Source organism: Neopsephotus bourkii, unplaced genomic scaffold, assembly GCF_033783945.1.
Source record: "Neopsephotus bourkii isolate Nb327-2 ecotype Australia unplaced genomic scaffold, CSIRO-AGI_Nbou_v1 NB_532, whole genome shotgun sequence".
Classification (NCBI taxonomy): Eukaryota; Metazoa; Chordata; class Aves; order Psittaciformes; family Psittacidae; genus Neopsephotus; species Neopsephotus bourkii.
The window spans coordinates 1,685,509-1,708,272 of NW_026901033.1; the positions used below are offsets into that span (position 1 = coordinate 1,685,509).

General features: G+C 40.2%; 3 protein-coding genes across 4 annotated transcripts in view; 2 read left to right on the top strand and 1 right to left on the bottom strand.

Moving 5' to 3' along the window:
• The window catches only part of GUCA1C (guanylate cyclase activator 1C), a 33,425-nt gene extending 24,993 nt beyond the window's left edge, over positions 1-8,432 (bottom strand). The window contains exon 1 of one of the 2 annotated variants that reach the window (XM_061350599.1): positions 8,083-8,432. In XM_061350599.1, coding sequence (XP_061206583.1) covers positions 8,083-8,286 — 204 coding nt within the window. In that variant the 5' untranslated portion in view covers positions 8,287-8,432. Of the gene's footprint in view, positions 1-1,873; positions 2,104-8,082 lie in introns of those variants that run through there. The other variant, XM_061350600.1, reaches the window with a different exon arrangement.
• LOC133210854 (T-cell receptor-associated transmembrane adapter 1) overlaps positions 1-22,764 on the top strand; it is a 141,286-nt gene that overhangs the window by 71,997 nt on the left and 46,525 nt on the right. The gene's annotated exons all lie outside the window — the stretch shown is intronic.
• Positions 1-22,764, top strand: part of CUNH3orf85 (chromosome unknown C3orf85 homolog) — a 121,939-nt gene that overhangs the window by 37,031 nt on the left and 62,144 nt on the right. The gene's annotated exons all lie outside the window — the stretch shown is intronic.

A 22,764-nucleotide genomic window follows, 5' to 3' on the forward strand; every position in this document is an offset into this window, starting at 1 on the left:
TCAGTTTGAACCCATCACCCTTTGTCCTATCACTGCAGTCCCTAATGCAGAGTTCCTCTCTGGCATCCTTGTAGGTCCTCTTCAGATATTGGAAGGAAAAGTCCGGGATACTCTACTTTTGTAGCTATTGCAGATTCACTGATATTCCTGAACTCGGGGCTGTCAGGAGCTTGGGCTGCACCTTGCTTTGTGGGCATCAGGGAACTGCAAGCAGGAGTAACGACCTCTGACTGAGGACAGAGAGGCAGTGTAATGACTGTTAACTATTAGCTTTGAGTGGTCTTCTTAGAAATGAAAGAGTCCTCTCATCCAGGCAAAATCTGAGAGGCCAATGAAATGTTCTGGCTCCAAGTGGGACAGATAAAGAGGAAACGAATCCCTGACCTTTTGCGTGCTGATCATCTGGGGTGGGGGGTGTGGGGCAGGACCCCAGTAGTTTAATTGTATAAAAAGTAAGTTATAATTCTTGGTTTAGAACTTAGAACTCTAATCTTTAGACTTAGTTTAGAACTTAGATTTCTGTAATTCTCGGCTTAGAAGTCCTCAGAATACTTATGTTAAGGGCAGTATCTCTGATTTAGCCCCCACCCCAGTGACGTTTTGATGCCACAGGCTGTTTTCATGAAGGATTGCAGCTTAGACAAATTGGATTTGGCAGTTAATAATATTACATAGAGATCCCTAAACAACTCTAAATCTCAGCCTCCTATTTTTATCTACCTACACAACACAGCTATCTATGAGATCTTTGGATAGTAAAGCATTTCCCCCCCCCCCCCACCGAACAATAAAATCCACTGAGTTAAGCATTCTGGAAAAGAGAAAAGCGAGCCAATAGAGGGACACATCAGTAAACATTTAACGTAAAGGAGAGGCTGTCTTCCCTAATGAAGGACCATGTTTTTGACTGGAGATGTCCTTCTTGGTGCCTGAAGTCTTTCCCAAACCAAGCAGAACACTGGGCAGCTTGCATCTCCTAGTGGCTCCAGTTAGGAAGGCAAGGGTCTGTTGCAATTGCTAAAGAGCGTGGCAGTATTTCTGTCTTGTGATCCCTGTCCAAGTGCTTTTCTGTGCCAGTGGAGAGGAGGAGAAACACACCAGGGGGGCAGAAACCGTTGCCAGACTCTCCTCCCTCTTAATGCATCTGAGCAGATGACCGCATTCATTCCCACATGTTGTTTCTGTCCAAGTATCAGCTCTGTTTCGGATGGAGAATGAATCTCTCACTCAGATTTTAACTAGGTTTTCAACAGTTTCTCCCCACAGCTTGCATTTCAGTTCCATGAGGGCTTCAATTAGCTCACAAAGAAGGGATGAGATGCTATTTCCTCCTTCTACTCTTTGAATATTTATTTCCATCTTGTCATCCTTGTGCTTAATTTTGTTATTTTTATGTTTTCTTTGTTTTACATTTCGCTTATTTCAAGCCTCTCCTGGAAAGCTGGTATCTACTTACTTTATTCCTGTCTCTTCCTGGTTTGTGACTTTTTCTACTGTGTTTCTTGCTTCTTTCCATTTATCTTTTAGAAGAAGGAACATGGTCTGATTTCTGATCTATGCACTAATTCAAATCTACCTTCCTTCCACTGCTCTGCTTTAAAAGTTGGGGGATATTCCAAGGGGTGGGTAGGGAAGTAAACCAGCTATATCACTCTGTCATAAACTTGCCAAATAAGAATAAAAATGTTGACAATAAAACAAATATTAAAAGATTCATTCTAACTGTCCAAACCAGCAGAAATAAGAAAGGGGGGGGGGGGGGTATTTCCAGTTACATGCTGCTTCTTATTTAACATCGTTATGCTAAAATCCTCTACTGTTCATACTAATGCATACTTTTCATGATGACAAATAGTCCAAGAAAATGTCTTACCTGATTCATGTCAAAGACGTGAAACACCCGCTCAATATACATGTTGGCTTGGGGGTTCATATTGTGTAAACCCAGTATTTTCTTGAACTCATGGAGAGTAATTTGCCCAGAGGGGCACTGCTTCATAAACTTCTGGTACCACTGACTGTTCTCTATTGCAGCAAAGTCATCAGTTGATTCCCCAGCACCCATAGCACCGTCTGCCCTTCGTCTCTGTCCACGCTGCACTGTTTGCTGTTGAGTAGAGCTCTAGTATTCCCTGGCTCACCTCCAACTAGAAATCAACCACAAACCGGGAGCTGGAAAACTACCACAAACCCCATAAAGATCCCTGCAGATCTGGATTAGGTAAAAATAGAAGCTGCATGGGATCATCCTTCATGATCTGTTGCCCGCAGCCAGGCAGGCTTGTCAATACGGGGGTCCTTCTCTCTGGCTGGAGTTACTTTGACATGTGCGCAACCTGCAGAATTCTGCTGGGGCTGTCTTGAAGACAAAACATGACATTTGTGCTCATGTTGTGTAAGATCATGTGTCAGGTTTGCAGCTTTGGTACTTTTGCTAACTTACAACGCTTTGCACCTAAAAATGCAGTGGCTGAGATGACTTTGAATGCTTGCTAAGCTGTAAAACGGTTTTGCTGTGCTTTGTTTGGAGACCTTTTATTCAGCCCCCTGGAAACAGGGAGGATCATAAATCCTGCAAAATACTGATGATGTGTATGGTGACTGGTGTGTGCCAGTGAGTGTTCACCCAGCTGAAGGAAGATAATACACAAACAGACCATACAGCATCATAACATTAGCACTGAAAAAGAGATGTTCTGGTAATCTCTCACAGGAACCATCAGGATATAGAAATACAAAACCTGGTGAAATTCACCCCCCAGAAACTGAAGAAAGAATATAAATCAGAGCTAGTGAAATTCCGGAAGTGAACTTTTTAAGTGAAGGAGGACCCTTCATGACTCTCAATTCAAAGTACATGCTTTGAATTTGACTTAACATCCCGTCTAAATCAAGCACATGATAAATACTTTTCAAATCATCTTAAGGTAAAAAGAACTAGGAACATGTCCTTATTTATATGATTCTGAAACAGTAAGAGCGTGGGGAGCCACTAAAAGTAATCATATTGCATCATTTGCATAATCTACTTAACAGACACATTCTATTCACACAGTCTCAGTGATGGGTTTTCAGATAATAAAGTGATAGGAACTTGAATACTTAAAGCAGGGCACGTTCAATGCCATAGAAACTGGAGACTGATAGAGGCACCTTCAGCAGTTTCAGGTCCAGGGAGAAGCTTCCATCACACCAAAGTCTATTGTTTGCTTGGAATCTCACTTCCTAAATGCCAAATACATGCAGCAAGAGATTAGATCCCAAATCCTTTTCCAGTAATGTCAAAGATCTGGCAGTGATTTGTACCATCATAGCAGCAGGCAAAGTTTGATCCTCTAACAGAAGAAAAATAACATAGACATGTCAGAAAAAACCCATAATCCTAACTTGAGATTTTCAACTTTGAAATATAATTAGATTGCAGTGGGCAAGACTGAACCGTAATGACTTGATGCATCTCTGAATGTTATGCCCCTTCAGAACTTTGGCTTACGTGTAGTTTCTTTCACAAACCCATAAAACCCCTGCTTATTCTATTAAGAAAGAGTTAAATAGTTTCTGCCAACCAAATCAGGGAGGTTGTTACTCCACTGAAGTATAAGGGAGGGAAGAAAGACTTGATTCATCTAACTTGCAAAGAGAGGAGTCATCTTGGAAAAGATCCTGTAGGTCTGCTAGGCATTGAAAGGAATCAGAGCTGGATTTCTGTGTTAAGATCAGGATCCAGAAGACAAATGCTTTTTGACTGTGCTACACATAAGTCATGCTCCTGTTAGAGAGGTGTTGAGATAGCCAGAGTGATCAAGAACATTATGAAGATACTGTTACTGAGAAAGCCAGTGCCAAGACAAAAGTCCCATATGCATTACTCTTTGACAAGCTGATATGCCAACAGATCCTATTTCTTCTTACATAAATCTGTTTCCTAATCCAGCCTGAAGCCCTATAGACTGACTTCACAGGAAACATACATTACAGCAGATAACCATACACATCTTCTCAACCTGAACAGACATGGTGTGATTCTCATTGGGGAAGCTTATGAGGTCCTGACACGTGGCTTAAGAGGCTGAGGTCCTTGATTGCCACAGGCTTTTTAGGGAGGCTCTAAAGACTTTCAACGAGGTAAGAGGAAAATAAAACTGAGCTCAGCCTTTCTAGATGCTGTATGTTGAATCAGAGAATCATAGAACAGTTCGGGTTGGAAAGGACCTTAAGATCATCCAGTTCCAACCCCCCTGCCATGGGCAGGGACACCTCACACTAAACCATACCACCCAAGGCCTTGTCCAACCTGGCCTTGAACACTGCCAGGGATGGAGCACTCACAACCTCCTTAGGCAACCCATTCCAGTGCCTCACCACCCTAACAGGAAAGAATTTCCTCCTTATATCCAATCTCATCTTCCCCTGTTTAAGTTTTAACCCATTACAAGAATCATCTGAATCTTGTAGTTATCATGTTGTCATTCCATTAAAAATTATACTGTTGATAGTTCATCAAAAATATTTTTTTTGGGGGGGTATTATTAAGGAGGAAAAGGTAAAATAGTCAGGTAAAACATTCTGGTTCACTTGATCTGTTTCTCCAAGTGTTTAAGCCTTTCCAGCCACTAAATTGTACAAGTAGATTGGACAAGGACAAAAACTTGCCAGGCTTTTATCTGGGAGTAGATGCCACATTCTTCATATTATTTCCAGCTGCGAAAGGACACAGACTATACAATCTCATGTATATAACTGTTCTAAATGTGCCATTCCAGTTCTGCCTTCTAAATATCTTTTCCTGTGCTGTTGCTGCAACAGCTCAGTTGAGAAAGTACGCAATAAAATCTATGCCTCAGATTGCAGTAGGTAACGAAGGACTGTTGCAACATCTTGCAGAATTGGAAATTAATATCAAATCTTTAGTGGGAGCTCATTATTCAATAAGGAGGTTATAAGCCTAGCCTAAGCAGTTTGATAGTGGATTTTATGAAGCCCATAAGGCCAAATCATTGTTTAATGTCATTAAAATGGGGGTGTGGGGAGGTGTGTTGAGGGTAGAGTCCAAACGGATAAAACATCTATTTCTGTGTAACATGGAACATTAATTAAACAAGCTCTTCTGGGAATAGCAAAATAAAAGCCTACATTTATACAGACTCTGTCTTTTGTTCCCTAAATCACTGCAGCCTGGCAGCCCAGCTCCACCCTGTATCCTCACCAGGAGGAAAGGAAACAAGTGCCTGATTATTTTGCCAGCTAGCTGTTGCCTTAATGGATAAAAGCTGAATTCTGTAAGAGTAGGTCATTCATTCTGGGTGCGTCCCTGCTACCCAGCTGCCAATTTTGTATGAAAACTGTAGGAAGTAATTAGCTGGAACGCCTACTCTTTCAAATTTCATTCAAATATGCCAACCGATTAAAAAGTTATGGGGAAACAGGAGAAAGGGTCAGAGATGGGTGCACAGGACTATGCAACAGTCAAACTCTGATGCATGTATAAGCTGGCAAGTTTTAGGCATACATCTTAATATTCATCAGGTAACTTGAGCAAGCTACTCCCTGGGTGCTAAGCTATTTGCAGTGGGAGGGAGGCCCTGCAATTGGTAACCCGTAAAAAACCAACCAACAAAAAGTCATCCCGCTCCCCCTGCTCTTCCTCCACCACCCAAAAAACCAAACACAAAACTAACCCCCAAACCCCTAAACAACACTCAAACCCCCTCAAAAGCTCCCCACCTTTTTGGCGAGTTATTTCCCTGCTTAGACAGGTTCCAGGTTTACCTAAAGCTTGTCTTCATACAGAATGACTAGCTACATTTACTATCTTTTTGTCCTTACAGAAAGGTACTCTAAATAGTTTATACATAGAAAAGCTCTTTTCACAACTGTAACATGTTGGATTGTAATGCTTGAATCGTATAAAAAGCAAACATCAGCATCTATATACTTCATTCTCAATGCTCTAAGTAATTTAAACAAGCAAAGTAAACTGTTAAGAGTTTTGATTTCATGTAGTATTACAAAGATTGCAAATAGTAGAGAAAGCTGAATGGGGTAAGATGGTAAAGAACAGCTGTGCCCTGTTTGTGCCCGAGTTATTCTGCACTCTTTGCCTGTACTGGATGAACCATTCACTGTGTACAATGGGTATTTTCAAATACATAGACCAATAGCAGCAGTAGTGGTGAGTTCTCCTAGGCATTTCTGTTGGCACAAAGCTCTCTGAAGGATACTTTTATCTTGTCTTTCCACACACTCATGGCAAACGCTCAGTTTGCTTATGCCTGTCATTACTGGTGTGCTGTCATCTTGACAGAAGCCTGATTTTCCAAAAGCGTTTCTTTCACATTCCAGTTTTCTGGAAAAGAACTGAAATCAGCTGCAGGTTCAATACTTGACAGTATTTGTCTAAAATAAATTTTGGATCCATTTCCAAACGTTTTCCAAGAGCACATTAAAGCTAACCTGAAAAAGCTCTTAGATAGGCTCAGACCCTGTCCATGCATGTCACGCAAGAAAGTTGGCATTGATAAAGCTTTACTGGGGAACACAATACATCGATTTATTAATTGAAAAGGACACATTAAGTTGACCATTTCTGCTGGTCCATTTCCATGTTTATGGACTAGAAATTTGCTCATCATCTGTAATTAGCACATTTATTGAGTTAGGTGATTCTACTTAATCGAATTCCAGTATATTTAACCATCTGGTAATTGGCAGGGGGTGGAAAAGAGCATGCAAAGAGCCTGATTTTAGAAGAACAGGACTTGAAGGTCTTTTTTTGTAAAAGAAGAAGGTCCAATTCTTTTTTTGGTCCAAGAAGAAGGACAGGTCTTTTTTTTTGTAAAAAAAAAAAAAAAAGAATTATATAAAAGATACAAATATATAAATATATGTATATAAAGATATAAATATATAAAAATATATAAAGAATTAAATAATACCAACAAGCCCAGTTGAACTGGGGGTGGGAGTGTGCGTGTGGAAATAGACATAACAAGAGAACTGTCTAACAAAGGTACTGACTCTGGGAATACTTAGTCTTTTGGGCACCATACTGTTTCTGGAATATATATAATTCATTTCATAACAAAGAACAGAAAGGCCATTTCTGGAAATTGAAACTGTCTGGAGTAGTCCTGGCTACAATTATGACCAGTTTTAACCTGCCACTAAAGTCGTTCATGTGATGTAATAACATCTTTTTCATTTCAGCTCTGAATTTATTGAGATCAGGGTTGTAGGTAGAGAACATTGATGCTGCTTTCTTCTTTTGTCTTTTTCTTAGTAAGTTTTTATACCATGAGGAGACCACCTATTCTGTTATCTGGAAGCAGACTTTGATTTTGTAGTATTGACAATTCAGCCTAAACCTGGTATCAGTCAAGGACAAACACTTCCACAGGAATTACAGATGACTCTCAGAAAGTCTCGTTTTGGCTTAAGGGAAAAATAACAAGGCACAGTCTTCTGGATAAGTCTCATGGCTAGAAGAGACCTCTATGAACACTGAGTTTGAAGAACATAGGACAGCAATGCCACTAACAACTGCTTTTGGGAGGACCTAGCATGTTAAGCAGTACAATCAGGATGATGGATCAAAACCAGACAGATAGTCTTTGGAAAAGCGGGATTGAGTGATACCAAACTAAGCCACAGAACATGCTCAGAATGAATTGAGAGACAAAAAGCAACAGAAGGAATCATACTGTGTCTGTGTTGCATGTTGTTAAAGCATTAATACCTATGAATACAGCCAAATGCTGCTTTAAAGCAAAGTTAAAACTTGCAATTATTAACACACACTGAAAACTATGATAAAAATCCAGGCTTCAAAGGTGAGGAACCAATCAAAATGTATTGGAATGACTGCATGCGAGCTTCAAAATGGGAAAGTGTACTGGGAACAAAGCATTCAAAAGTGTTTGTCTGCCACCTGTGCTTATTTGCCTCCAGTTTTCTGTTGAATCACCTTTGAATCACTTCCCTTACCTCAAAACAGTCAGCATTGCCAGCCCTCTGAGACATGCTGCTGAATGCATCAGATGGTACAGCCATAAGAAAGCCAGGAAGCTAAGAATGAATTCTTACCTTATTCATGTCAAATGTGTGAAATACTTGTTCAACATAGCTGTTAGCTTCTGGAGTAAGTCCATGTAGATCCAGGACATGTTTAAATTCATGCAGACAAAGCTGTCCAGATGGGCATTCCTTCATAAATTTAGTGTACCAGTGGTGAATTTCCATGGCATTAATATCATCCGCTGATCCAGCAGCACCCATAGCATCAAACATACCAGGTAACCTTTTTCAGTATTTATTCATCCAAATGTTGATTCTTGCTTCTCAACAGCGATCATTTAAACACCAACTCTGCTTTTGAGAGCTACTTTAAACCTCTTACAGGTCACTACTAATATAGACTAAGTAAATATAGCACCCTAGCGAGATTACTGGTGCCCAGTTTTAGTTCACCATGGTTTTATCAGCTGATTACAGTCTTTGTGCACAGTCAGTCTGCAAAGCCTCAGCAGGGCATGAGGACCGATTAATGCTGATTCTCATCTTGCATTGGCATCTGTGGTGCTAAAGCTGTGTAAACTGGATGAATATTGAATAAGCAACATGCAGGGACTCTGAGAGTAGTTTCCAGACCTTTGCTTTAATAATTCACAAGGTTTCAACTAAACCTTCAGCCCCATTTTAATATTTGGATACCTTTTGTGGAGCTGCCTTGTAGCAACTGAATTTCCATTTTTATTACTTCTGTATGTATATACAGTCCATATCTTATCTTATAGGCCAAAACTGCAACATGACTTGACTTGGATAACCTGGAAAAACCTGAAAGCAGCTATACACTGGGCACAAAACTCTTGCCATTGACCTTAGACAGCAGTTCTTCGTCTGAGCATCTGAGTCTTGTGTAACCCAACATTGTCCTAAAACCTGCCTCCCCACTGCCACTGCTCATTCAGTCCCATGCATTCCCTTCCCTTAGGCCAACATGAGCGTCTGTGGTTGCACTTGGGAACAACTGTAAGAACAGATCCAAGGCAGAAGCTTGCAATCAAACTGAATGCTCATAAATACAATGAGCTTTAGTTGTGATTTAAATTTTGCATTGCCTGGTCTCACAGAACATTGTGTTGTACAAGAGGACAGATTGAGTGGGTATGGGAGAAGGTGGCCAGCAGCAGAGGGGGTGCAGGACTGCTTCTTCTGCTGATTCAAATTGTCTCTTATTTATCCACAAGGAAACTTGCAGAGCAATGTCATAATGTCTGGGCTGTGGAGTGGTACAGAGCAGATTACAGTTTTACAGGATTTAAGCCTTACAGCCTATGCTATGGTGTGGGGTTGAAGACTGAACTGGTAGAATGGGACCATACAGTTGTTATACTTAAGCCAACAGTAAAGGCATTGTCTCCCCACTGTGGTGGTGTCTCACAAAAGGAAAGGTGAGCACTACCCGAACAGCATTTCTATTTCAGCTGGCAGAGGAGAGCACAGCCTGGCTGCTCCTGGAGTTCTGGACAGCTGCATCAGTTGAATTTCCCTCTGGGCCAAGACTCAGGCTGGCTCAGTGTGAAAAGCGGCATCAACAGCTACAGGAGACAAGACTGATCTGAATACTGCAAAGAAACGAATGTTATGGTTGGGCATGCCACAAAACTTTGGTTTTCAGGTGGCACAAGGGATGAGTGGAGGTGCATCCATTGGGTGCACCCAATAACTGAACCTGGGCGAGCTGCCCCTGCAGCAGAAGGTTTAAGGCAGGCTCTGTGTAACAGCATACAGGTTCACATGGTCATCCAGTATTTTGGACTCTGTTTAATTCTTTAGGCAAATAAAGCCCTGGCATGCACTAATCATGTAAGATCAGAAGTGCAATATATTTCACAGAAATAGGTAAAAGCCTTCACTGCAAAAGGTGAGAGGGCTGGAACAAGCTGGGCTCTGAGTGGAACAGGCTTTCAGCACATATTGATAACTATATGGCATAAATCAGTGTCTGCAACCAGTCAGAGCAATGCTGCTGAAGAGGGAGAGAAGAGGGAAAAAAGCACACCTGAATGCCTAGAGGAATTCAATAGTGATATATATGTACCTATCACGTAAAGGTGATTTTTATAATCTCTAGTCTTCCCTTGCCTCTCTTACAACAGTCTCCCCAGAGCAACAATAGCAGTCTGCTAGTGTGCTGTCAGTTACAGGATCAAGGCCTTCAGAAGCAGCAGGGATTACCTGTGTGAAGTACTGAATAAACCCAGACTAAATCTGAAACATGCAAAATGGTATTTTAAATACTGCAAAATATCCCTTGCAGGCAAAGCAAGCTGTATTTGTAGTAACCAAGAACAGCAAGCAAAATACAGGTAGCTTAAAGAAGCAGTCTTCAGTCTCTTATATTTGTTCATCAAATTTTTCAATAGGGACTAACTGCAAATGCAGACCCAGAATTTTCCCAGTGTACATCTCCCAGATTTCTTGTTCCACAAAAAGGAGCAGTGTGTTCAAACTCAAATGTTACTCAGACTTCCACTGTTTCCAGAAATAATGGCAGTATTCAAAGGTTAAAACCCAAACCCAAAGGTTTCAACCCTGGGTTTCAGAAGCCACAGACAATTGGTGTTTTTTGTAAATACAGGGGCCTATAATTGGCTTTTTTGGCACATTCTCATTTTCAAATGTGCTGCTGTATTTCTTTCATATGGCATGGAAGTATCTCCTAACTCTCTTGTGTTTGTCCTTACGGAAGACAATGTTAAAATGCCAGGGAAATGCACATTTTAAGTCACTTTTCAAGATAACCATCAAGCTGTTGTAAAGTTTCTGTGTGATGAATCTGAAAAGCCTTAAGTTTTACAGCATTTGAAAAACAAGCACATGAACAGGCACAACTGCTTACCAGCAAAGGTCCTAATTAAAGATATAAGATACATAAAGATAGAAGAGAATACCCACGAGACTTGAAGAGGCAGTGCAATAGTATAGAGTAAAATGGAAATATGGAAGCTAGCGTTATGTGCAAGTAGGAGAAGATGCCTTTAAAGGAGTTCTTGTAGGCTATGTTCCTGTTAGGATAGCTTTACTGGGGGATTACAGTGAGAAAGTACACCCAGATCAGAAAGGCTATGCTGGCAATGCTGTTCTTTTTAGCTATTTAATATCCTCACTTTCACTTTGAGGAAAAGATGCTTCTCAGGTTAAAGTATGGTTTTCCCAGACTTACTGTATCTGCACATCCAGGTTAGTTAGGGATTATATTCCTTCATGTGTGTAGCCTGCACTCAAAGTCCAGCAATTAGAATGAGGGAGAATGCAGAAGTAGTGAAGAACTTGCATTGTAGGTCTGGAAGCAATGTGATATAATGGGGAGGGAAAGCAGCTATGAGGAAGAGAAACACACATCAGAGAGACTGACGGGACTTTGAGAATGTGAGGCACTTCAAGAAAGGATGGTAAAAAGATACAATTCTGCCATAAAACAAGTATGAAGTCTGGAAAGAAGCAGATAATTTATGAATCAGAGTGGAACCCAGAGTTTAATTCCAAAGACTTCAATCCAGCATCAACAATGGTACACAGAAACCCATTGCCTGAGTGATGCCTGTATCAAATACATACTATGTGCTTAGTTTCCTCTGAACTTAATGGGGATAAAAAACCCCAACTCACAGGTCACCTGGAGCCTCTCAGCACTGTACCAGATGGCACCTGCATTTAGACCTTCATATGTAATCGAAGTGACTTGAGGCCAGGTTATGAAATAACAGAGGTTATGAACTAACACAGGTTATGAAATAAAGGCTATTAAGGCTTTATGCATAAAATATAGGGAATCATTTAATTAAGCATTTGAAACATTAAAACCACACACAAATGACGACAACAATACCAGGGCAGAGAAATCAACAGCCCTTTTATGGAGAAGCTTCAAGGGACTATACTCTGACACCCACTATGTCCCCACAGCAAAGCGCTCTCTAAGTCTCTCTCAGTATTATATATTAGCACCATCAGTCTCTGCAGTCCACTGGAATAAGATGGCTGGACTTTAAGGATGTAGGAAGACAGGACCATTTAGAATGTTTATCTGATCCGTTTGCTGTAGTGACAGGCAACAATCTTATCTGTGGCCATAGAAATCGCAGGTCACCAAACTGAAACATCTTCTTTTCCTTTAACCTCAAAACAGACTTTCTGGAATTCTCTGAAATGTTCCTGTGATGTAATTTGAGCTTTTCAGGGTTTTTTATAAAGGATTTTGTGTAATTATACTCTGGAGCTGATTACCAGAAGGTAATATAGAGGCTAAAAGTATGAGTTCAAAAAGCAATTAGACAATTTCATGGAGGAAAAGCCCATTAACCACATTTAATGAATTTGTTAATTGATTGAATGGCCACAGGCTGCTTGGAGCAGAGAGGGTGACTGAGGAGTACCTGTTTCACAGGCACATAGTCCTGGCTATTGCCAGAAACAGGAGAATGGCCCAGAAATACTTCTGAGCTGACCAGTGAAATCTGGCTATTTTTATATACTAGGCATGATCCAAACAGTGTTTAATTGGCTTATCTTTATCCAGCTGGTGGTCAGAGTGACTGACTGAAGAGCAATCATTATGAACAAAAAGGATGCTATTTTGAAGGTCCTATCTAAGATGGATGTCTGAGTCAATGCAGGCAAACCCACTTTATTTGCAGTTGGCACATTTATCATAAAAGCATTGATGTAAATTATTTTTCCCTGTGCAGTTTCTATTTGCATCTTCCCATCATTTTTCCACACAGGCTTAGTGCTTTCTTACTAGGACCCTTTCTGTTCCAATTGCCTGTAAGCTTCTCAGTGAGCTTGCATGAAAATACAAAACACTGAATGCACAGCAATGAACCTGTAAATTGCATTATGCTGTATATCTGTTTTCTTAAGTGATAATACATATACAGAAATCTGCTTGCTACCAAAGTCATGATGCCCATAGGGACAAAACAGTGTCCTACTGATGTTAGATAACCAAAGGAAAAAAAAACCAGAAAGAGTTAAGACAGCAAACAATGAGGAGATGACTAGATGGCAATTGACTTGTAATTCTTCCTCTTCTATGGTTTGGTTTCATTTTTTTTCTCTTAAGTTATTAATTTTTAAAATCTGTATTAGTAATTAATTTGCTGTGGTTCACAATATTAACTACCTCTTACAATTAATTTTTGAAGTTGTTTCTAAATTGTTGGTAAGGTTACCTAAGTAATATTCTAATGCTTCTAAAGCACTTTATAAAGTATTAAGGTGACATCATTGTCTTTCTGGGACTCTTCTACAACACGGATACTATTTCACCTTTAAAAAACCCCAGTAAACCAAAACCAAATGAAAGGCAATAATCCTCTTACCCCCCACCCTAAGTGGAAAAAAGAGACAGGATAAATCAAAGCTATTCCTCCTTCAGAAAGATACTAAATATCATCAAATTCACCAAAAGCAATTAATGAAACAGTTTAACACTTGATATTTGTAAGGTGATTATACAAACTTAAGTTGAAAGACATACATAACATGCTTAGCACCATGCACCACTAAGCCTTGAAAAGAAATCTTACATTTCATATGTCATAATTTGGTTCAATAGCAGTAATTCCATCTATGCTGTCAGTCCTTGCTGGGGTGGGGTCTGGGATTGTGTAAGGTACAGGAATTCACAGGACACAAAGCATCACCTTCCCTCTGAGCACCTCGGTGCAGAGGAGCTCGGTGGGAAATGGAAGCAGGTTTAGCTCCAGCGCACCAGGGCTTGTCTCCCAAGGGTACAAATAGTCCATAGATGGGCATCTGCGTTATCTGTATACATCTAAGCTTATAGACAGACAAGCACCTAAGTATGAAAGCCCAGGACAGACAACATTATTTTTTTGTTTAGAAATACTTGAAATTAAATGTAATGTCCCCTGTGAAGGTACTTCAGTAATTCTGCCATCTTTCCCCTCAGGCAACTGCTTTCCTTGCATAGCTGCATTAGCAACTCACAGCTTTGCTGTTGTGCTCTGCTTTGTAGATGCACTGAGAGAGGGACAGGCTTTTCCTCTGTGGTTTTTATTTGGGGATGTTTGGGGGTTTTTATTATTCTTAAATGAAATGGACTTTCAGATCTAAAGAGACTGTTTTGTACCCTGGATAAAGGCAAATCTGCACTCCCTTTACAATACATTTTTACCACTGACTTCTATACATATTCATCTGCATGTAGAGAATTAGTAGGTAATAGCCCATCAACTTAGTACCAGCATTTAGTCTTACATTCTGAGAGGCAATACACAAACCCAAAACCAGCATGGAATTTAATTAGAAAGATGGGGGAAAAATGTTTTGACCTTTTATAGTTTCTATCCCTCCAGAGGAATTTCATCACCACTGTGATGCACGGCACTGACTGTGCGTGTCTCACACCGCCACAGCAATCTCAAAGCTAGTTCCTGACTGCTGTAATTCTTGACAAATTTTAATATATGAAAAAGTACCATTGGCACAACATTTACTCAAGTGGTATTTTTTGCCATGGAGTGTTGACAAAGACTATTACTCTATATTTTCATCTGAAAAATGGACTAAAATGCATGTTAGAGAATTTCCTCTTCACTGAGAAGTTGCACTCTGCGAGTAGGAAGGCAGAACTTTGGTGCTTTTACAAGAGGAATGTACATGCTTAATCAGCATGTGCAATTAAAATAAAGGCACGGGAAATCTGTTAGAGCTTAGAAAATAAACATTATTGTTTCCAGACAATTCTGATGTGTTACAGATTTCTTTCTTGCATATTTAAGGTATTTTCAGCATCATGTAATAGGCCAGCATATCAGGATTGCTGAGAGTAAACCCCTTGGAGTCTAAGCTCCGAAGAATTGGGTTCAGACTTGCAATCACCATTTGAAAAGAAACAAAGAAGAAGAAAAATTATTGGTCTTCCAAAGCTGTTTGAAGGTTTCATTTCAGGACAAGAAATGTGCTCTCTGGCTTAAGAAGGAGGTTACGTATTCTGTTTGCAAAAGCAAGTAGGTTCCCTTCAGCTATTAATAACAGAGATCTCAATTGATCTTCCAGTTTCATGAGGTGCCATTTTAAGGAAGTCTCTAATCTGTTCCAAACTTCAATTTTCTTAGAGAATAAAGTATCCACTGAAGTGGCAGAAAGTCCCAGGGAAACATGGGAGAAAGTTCTCATTACTTAAATATGCCATGTTCAGCATGGACCAGAGAGCATGAAGATGTTACCAGCTCCTTTTCCTGTGCAGATACAAAAGGGAAATAAAAAATCTAAGCATTCCAAGTTAATTTACTTACTAAACCAGGCCTCATATTTGAAAAGCACATCGCAGTGAATTACGTGAACTGTCCTTGGAAGCAAGGGCTGTTTGCCTGGAAAACTGACCTTTAATAGACTAACATTGCTCCTTTCACAGTTCTTAAACCTCATCACATTAATGGATTGTCTCAAACACAAGATATACCTCCTAGAGCAACTTCTCATGATCTGAAGATTCAATCAAAGATAACCACCCTGCTTTTGGAGTAATAGGTTTGAGACCAAATTTTCCAACCTGTTATCAAAGAAATGGATGTATTCCACAAAACACATTCCACACACAGAACAAAACTGAACTATATTCATTCTGCATTACCTTTTGATACTCTCAACTGAACAATGTTCTGCAACAATAACTGAAATCTAAAGCTGTGCACAGGCTTTTATGAATTAGTCTTAACCTCTTGGTCTACTTCACATAACTGAAGAAGTGTCTCTTCAGTATTAAACATACTTCTGTTAATACATCCAAGAATATAAATCAGACTCTTTTCCTTGGAAAGGAGCATCCAAAAAGAAAAATTGCACTTACCTAATAGCACATCACCTTGGAATAGGAATGAATTTCAAATACTGTCTTATACCTGGATGTAGGATGAGTTGAGCTCCTCCAGTTGTCCAGGAGGAACCTCTAGCTGTTCTGGTTTAGAAGGAAGATTATTAACATTTACATTCAGGAGGCGTTGTGGTATGTGAAAGGAATTAAGAGAAGTTTGTAAATGAAAACAACTGAACAAAAGGAAATAGAGAAAGGAGGGATCACCAATTGCACTCAGGAGGCTATAAAAGCTCTACAGGAGCAAACTAATTCTTCATTGTCAGCTGGTGAATAACGAGATCTTCACAGCTGAGTTATCCTCCTATGCCTTAAAGGTGCCATTGGAGTATTTAAAAGCAGTAAGTCTGCAGTACTGGGGAGAAAGGCTAGGACAACAGATAACCCTGTCCTCTGATATTAATGTAAGTTTCAAATCCTTTGCTTGAAAATGAAGCTCACCAGAAAAGCCATAATGGGCTGTTGAATTCTGCAGATCAATTCCTGGGAAAGTTTGAAAACCTGAAATCTGTTGCTGTGACAAACCTGTGCATGTGCACTTTGGACAACCTGCTGCTGGTGCCTTCCAGTAACATAAGCCCCCAGGAAACATGCACACGTTGTAAGCTTCCCCGATGCTGCAAGACAGCGTAGGAAAAAGTACAAAAGAATCCTGAAAACAAATCTCTGTGTTTCTTGGGTCCTTGGTGGGGAAGTGTTTCTAACTTTGCATGGAAATATCTGATGTCTGCTTTTCACCTTAAAGGTGTCTGGAAGCTCTTGCCTTCCGAAACCGAATTAGAAATATGAAGAAGCTGAAACAAAGCAGGTTATTAACAGGGGCAGAGTGAGCTGCAGCATCTCTGCATGGTGCTGTAGTCCTGCCTCCTGAGTTCATCAAACATCTGCAAGGTTTGAAAAGCAAGAGGGTAACTGATTGGTCCACAGAGGCAAAACAGCAACTGAGCAGCTTCGACTCCTTGTAGCTTGGTCAGAGCTTTTATGGAGAAAGATTAAAATCATACGCACAAAGCGTGCTTATGAGACTTTAGTGCATGCTATTCCATTGGAAGAACTAGAAGAAAATTTACTTAGTGGCTAGTTTCCAGTTTTGTTCATTTTTAAGTAGCAGAAAATTGCATTTTGTGAAAATTAATTCTGTTTTTTTGACCAGCTACTTAAGATAACACTGGACCATCTGGCAGCCATAGTGTGTAATTTGCTGTGTTTAAAATTAAAGAACCGGACTGCAGGCCAACTCTTTGTACTACCCAACGTGTCTTCAGTATGTGTGTGATAGCTGATGCCATAATGTGTCTTCCACACAGTGCCATCAGAAAAACAGGAAGCTTTTCTTATTTTAACTTACACTAATGGTGGAAGAAACCCCTGTTTTTCCATAACACTTCCTTGTGTTTCAGATGAGAAGCTGCATCACAGAAAGAGGCTTGTCTCAGAGCTGCAGTGAAACCGTGCTGGGGTCAGAAATAGCGTGTGCAGATCTCACACCTAACTTAGTCACTTGGCATCTGAGGATAAGGTTCTCTCCCACTCCACTCGCACCAGCCTTGGAAAGGGTGCCGAAGAGCTGCCTTCTGCTGCGAGATGTGACAGCTTCCACTGAACAGTGTACAGTGTCTTTACTCATGTCACTGCATGCACGGTGGTTGTGAGCTTTGTAAGTAGCATCAGTGAAAGGGGGTGAAGGAGGATCTTCTTTCAGAAAGAATATTCATGCATTCAGTCTGCATTGCATAATAACCCTGCTTGAATCACTGAATGCCTTAAGATGGATGAAAATGAATTGTGGGTGCCTTTTCAATAAATTAACTGCAACCCAAATCACAGAGGCTTCAACACATCCAGAAAGTATACTGCAAGCTTGTGCGAGCAGTATACCACCTTACACATTCAATTATTGTGCTGCTACACTTAACAGAGTAAGGGAAGCCAGCTCCTTAGAAGCTTAATTTTATCTGCAAGAAGTCTGTCTGTAAAGGCTGACAATGTTGGCATTTCAGATGCCTGTACTTCTGCCTTAAGGAAGTTGTGCTTCCCCACATAACAGTGCTGAAAGGCTGGGTTTAATGCATTTCTCCCTGTTGGCAGAAAAGTCACCTTAGGGAACCACTGGTACTTCTGGCAATTTTATTGGCCATCTCCTCAGTTTCAGGCCCACAATAATGATAAGGCTGCTATATCACACTTAAAACACAGACTGTTTAGTGCATGAGCTAAAATCTGACAGTTCAACTGCAGCATGCTCAAGCTGTGTTACAAACTGCATCTACTGCATCAGAGAATAGCAAAACACAGCATTCTTTCTGCTTTCAAAGGCTTTTGAGTATTTCAGCATTGCTTCTAATTTAGGAACTATTTTTTCCCCTCTCAGAAAATGACTAAGAGCAATGATACTAACAATGAAGGAGTGGGGACAGCTTCTATATTCACTGAAGCAGAAATGCCATCGTTTTGATAACAAAGCAAATAAATAAGCCTGGTTAAGTTTTGTCTATTTAATATTGGTTCCTGACCATATATTTTTTTTGTTTAGTTTAAGAAGAATTTACTATGCTTTATGCAGTGGTTGTTCAATGTAAAAGACTCCTGGACAGCAGAAGGACCAGGTGCTCTTTATAACTGACCTAGAGCTTCTTAGTTATAATAATGAATGTACAGGAGTATGGAATATGCCCTCAGTTCTGTCATTCACTTGGTATTTCACTCCTTTTGCTTCAGGAAATAAATGGTCTGAAAATATCTGAATCTCTTTTTGCTTCTGTCTTCAGAACTGACTGCTCTACAGAGCAGACAGTCTCGGAAGCCAAATTTGCAGGTGAATAGGTTTGGTATTCTACTCCCTATGTGAAACACATAGCGCATGATGAGCCAAATTAAAACTGCAGTCAAAAGTGCAAGAGTTACAAGGAGCGTTTGATAGCAGTGCTGCCACAATGATTCCAGTTTAAATTCTAAGTGCAATGTTTCAAAGCTGTGCTCTCAGCTCTCCGTTCCTCCTCCAAATCTGGTAGAAGCACAGCATCTGCCAAACCCTACGTATTCAATTTATGCCATTTCCTGACCACTGAGTTCAGCACTAAATCAAAGGTTTCCTCCCTCATCTGAAGACAAACTACTTGCAGCTTCTCTTCTAATTCAATTCACTGTTCAGAAGAAGGAAGTCTTTCACTCCCTGAAAAACAGTCCTGAACACCCGCAGGGAGCATGGCTATTACTGGCTTCAGAGAGAGACATAAGAGGTAGTAAGAGATGAAAATCCTCATTTCACCCTGCTAAATCCACCATTACAGTATGGTGATGTGACAGGAAAAGAGCCAAATACCTGCCACCTCCACCCTGCTGATGTGCTGAGAGCAGGATTAGAGTTATATAATGTTGTAAAATGGGAATTCAATTTGCAAAAAGAGGAATCTCTCCGGTCCCTTCTTTATTAAAATTGCTGCTCCATGTGTCTGAGTAGCACTGACCCATCATGAACAAATGACATGAAGAATCCACATTCTCACAGATGTAACTCTCACCAAAGTGTAGTCTTACAAGAGCACACTCCAGGTGATTTATGTGCTCCTAAAACTCTCTGCTTACAGTAAAGCTGTAGGAAAAATCCAAGACTGGTGAAAACCTGATCAGATGTTTATTGTGTCCTGGGTATCTTGTACAGTGCTCACACTTTGTTTCTATTTCTGCATAAGGCTCTGAAGCATGGACTGAAACTGGATTCAAACCTGCCTGTGTGCAAGATGAGCACAGAAGGATTGCTCAGCTGTACACCAGAGAGGAGCTTACCTTAAATGAGAGGTTGATAGTTCCAGGGTCCTCCATGCACAGTGGGAAGATCCCATGAATGCTGTCTCCACATCTGGAACTAACGTTGCAGATGTCTTCAATGCACTCAATAAGCAGGGAACAGAATCAACTCAGAGGAAGTCAGAACTACGCTCCCTACACTCTCCTGACTGTTGAGCCAAGGTCTTGGAAGCAAGTGAATCCTCCCCAGGGCTCAGGACTGAGGAACTCTGGTTTTCCCCAACCCTGCAGCACAAATACACTTGAAAGTTCCTGAAAGCAGGAAGGAAAAGGGTGGCTGCTCCAGCCTGTTCAGCCAGGGAGCAGAAAAAGTGCATTTAGAGTTGTAGGAGCAAAATGAAAGCTGACAGAAAGGCTTGCACATAGGATCAAGTAGGTCTGAGGCCCTTCCAAATTATGGCAGTATTGATGCCTCTCAGGAAGTGAAAAGGATGAAAGAGTGGAAGAAATGGTATGGAAGCAGCTCTGGTACTAAAAATCTGCTTTTGCTTTGGGAAGAAGAGTATATGTTTCTTATAAAGGCTTAAACAGGGGAAGATTAGACTGGATATAAGGAAGAAGTTCTTTCCTGTTAGGGTGGTGAGGCACTGGAATGGGTTGCCCAGGGAAGCTGTGAATGCTCCATCCCTGTCAGTGTTCAAGGCCAGGTTGGACAGAGCCATGGGTGGCATGGTTTAGTGGGAGATGTCCCTGCCCATGGCAGGGGGGTTGGAACTAAATGATCTTAAGGTCCTTTCCAACCCTGACTATTCCATGATTCTATGATCTCCCTGACACAGCCTGGCTGTGAAGGGTAGAGTGCAATATGCACAATGTAAGCCAGGAAAACATTGATTAAACCAACTGTTTTGCCAGCTGGAGTTCAATAATGCCAGACAGGGATCAACAGAAGGGATCCTTCAACCTATTCTTTCATCCAACAGGAGACAGGTACTTTTGTACTGGAAAGACAAGTGAATTAGTGTTTTAAATTTTACTGAAGAGCAAGTAAGAAGTGGTTGGTTGAGTGAAACCTTAGAACTTAATTAGCTGAAATGTGCAACATCAGACAAGGAACAGGTGAATAGGTACTTCTGCAAAGAAATATGGAAGATAGGAAACAGACTATGTTATGAAACTGGTTTGTATTGTTTAAATGTTAGATAAAATTATCTGGTATTTTAGTATTGACAAGCCAATATTTTGACTACTGCCCTCTCTATAAAAAATGAATTACTTTGAGAAATCTGCTAAAAATAATGCTGTATTCATTGAGCTTCCTTTCACTGAGTTTTAGGAGAAACACACAAGAAAAGTCAAGCTAAGAATTGCCAGTTTTGATATATGCAGTAAAGTGCAGAAATTGATACTACACACAACAGCAGTCCAGGGTACCACATAAAGATAAATGATGGAGGTAATGCAGAAAAAATATTGCCCAGATACTACCTTATTCTGATACACCATTATTTTAATACCTGCATTAGTGTTCCTGAAGTGCCTTTTCCATTTATCTTACCTCTGTGTGGCAACAGTCTACATGCTTTTAAACTCATTCATCCAACAAAGCCAAGAGAGTTGGCTGAATGCTACGCTGAATTTAGCCATCCTGACAAGACTAGGGTCAGGCATTCAACAACCCCAGCCCAGGGAGTCTTATTATAGCAAATTTATGAGAGCAGATGTTGCTCCAAGCCTTGCAAGACGACGTGTTGCGTTTGGCACAGCGGAGTTAAGCAGCTACAGTGGTACTTCAATTTTCTCACAGCTGCATAAAGTAGTAATTATATTGGTCTAACTACATGCTAAAAATGTACAACTGAAGCTAAGCTAGTGTGATTAAAGGATCTGAAACCTTGGACAAGTCCTTGACCTTAATGTACTGGGTAAACAGCAGGATCTTAGAATACCCTTTTGTTTTTAGCAGCTTGGGGAATAGGTGTTTAACCACTGCTTTTAAAGTCTTCTTTCTGAAAGCAACTGAGGGGGTGCTTTTATCAAGAATGTCACGTTTCTTGTGTTAACCCTATATTTAACAAATAAAGTACCAGGAAATGAAGAAGAGTACACAAGAATTCTATAGATATAATTTACATCAAGAGGCACTGAATTACAGAAAAATACTGCATGTAAGATTATTGTTATTTTCTCAGAACTGACTGGAATTATGATTTAAATCTTCAAACGTGTAAAAGAATCATCTCAGTGGGTACGGAAAGCAAAATTTCACATGTAACAATTAAGGTCACACTCAAATCTAGGAAAAGGTTCCTAGCAAAGACAACCTTCTGTTACTTTTGGTAAAAGGACAGGCTTCTGGTCATCTGCTGCACTAAAAGATGGATCTTTATTGGTTTATGAACAGCTACATGACATGGTTGACTCTGGGATGAGGAGGTGGGAAACGGCCTCAGGAGGATGCTCCTGGTCATGTAATCCTCAGATAATACTAATACTCTAATAATTATATTTAGTAAATTAAATATTATACTGAAGATGTCCCTGTTGAACGAAAATAACCTCCAGTCTGACACGTTTTTGGCAATCAGGACAATTTTAACAGCCAGTTTGTTGTTTAAGATCAATGAAATATATTTAATGGTTGTGCAGTCACCAGAATTAAAGCGTAAATACGAGACATCAGACATAATTCTCTATGGAAGATCTCACCACTGAAACCTGAGGGGATCATTAGCCTCAGTTTTTAACTCTTTGATGCAGAATGGTCTATGTTATCAGTCGCATTATGTTTTATATCAGTAGTTGCAGCTATTCCTAATAGCATGGTTGCTCTTCTTGCCTGTCAGGTTTAGAAGCAGCAAGCTGTTTGTGCATCCTAATAGTGTCACTGCTCTCAAATAAGTACAGACTTGGCCCTGAACATCAGTTAAATGACTTGAAAATGGTATCTTTAAAGAACTTTTAAACAAATCTACCTTTAATAAGGATGCACATGCTTATTACTTAACAACATATTAGCAATCATTGTTTTAAAAGATCCTACACACAAGAATTATACTGCTCTGCACTGAGTGCAAGCAGAACAAAAGGGTCTTCAGGATGACTTTTTG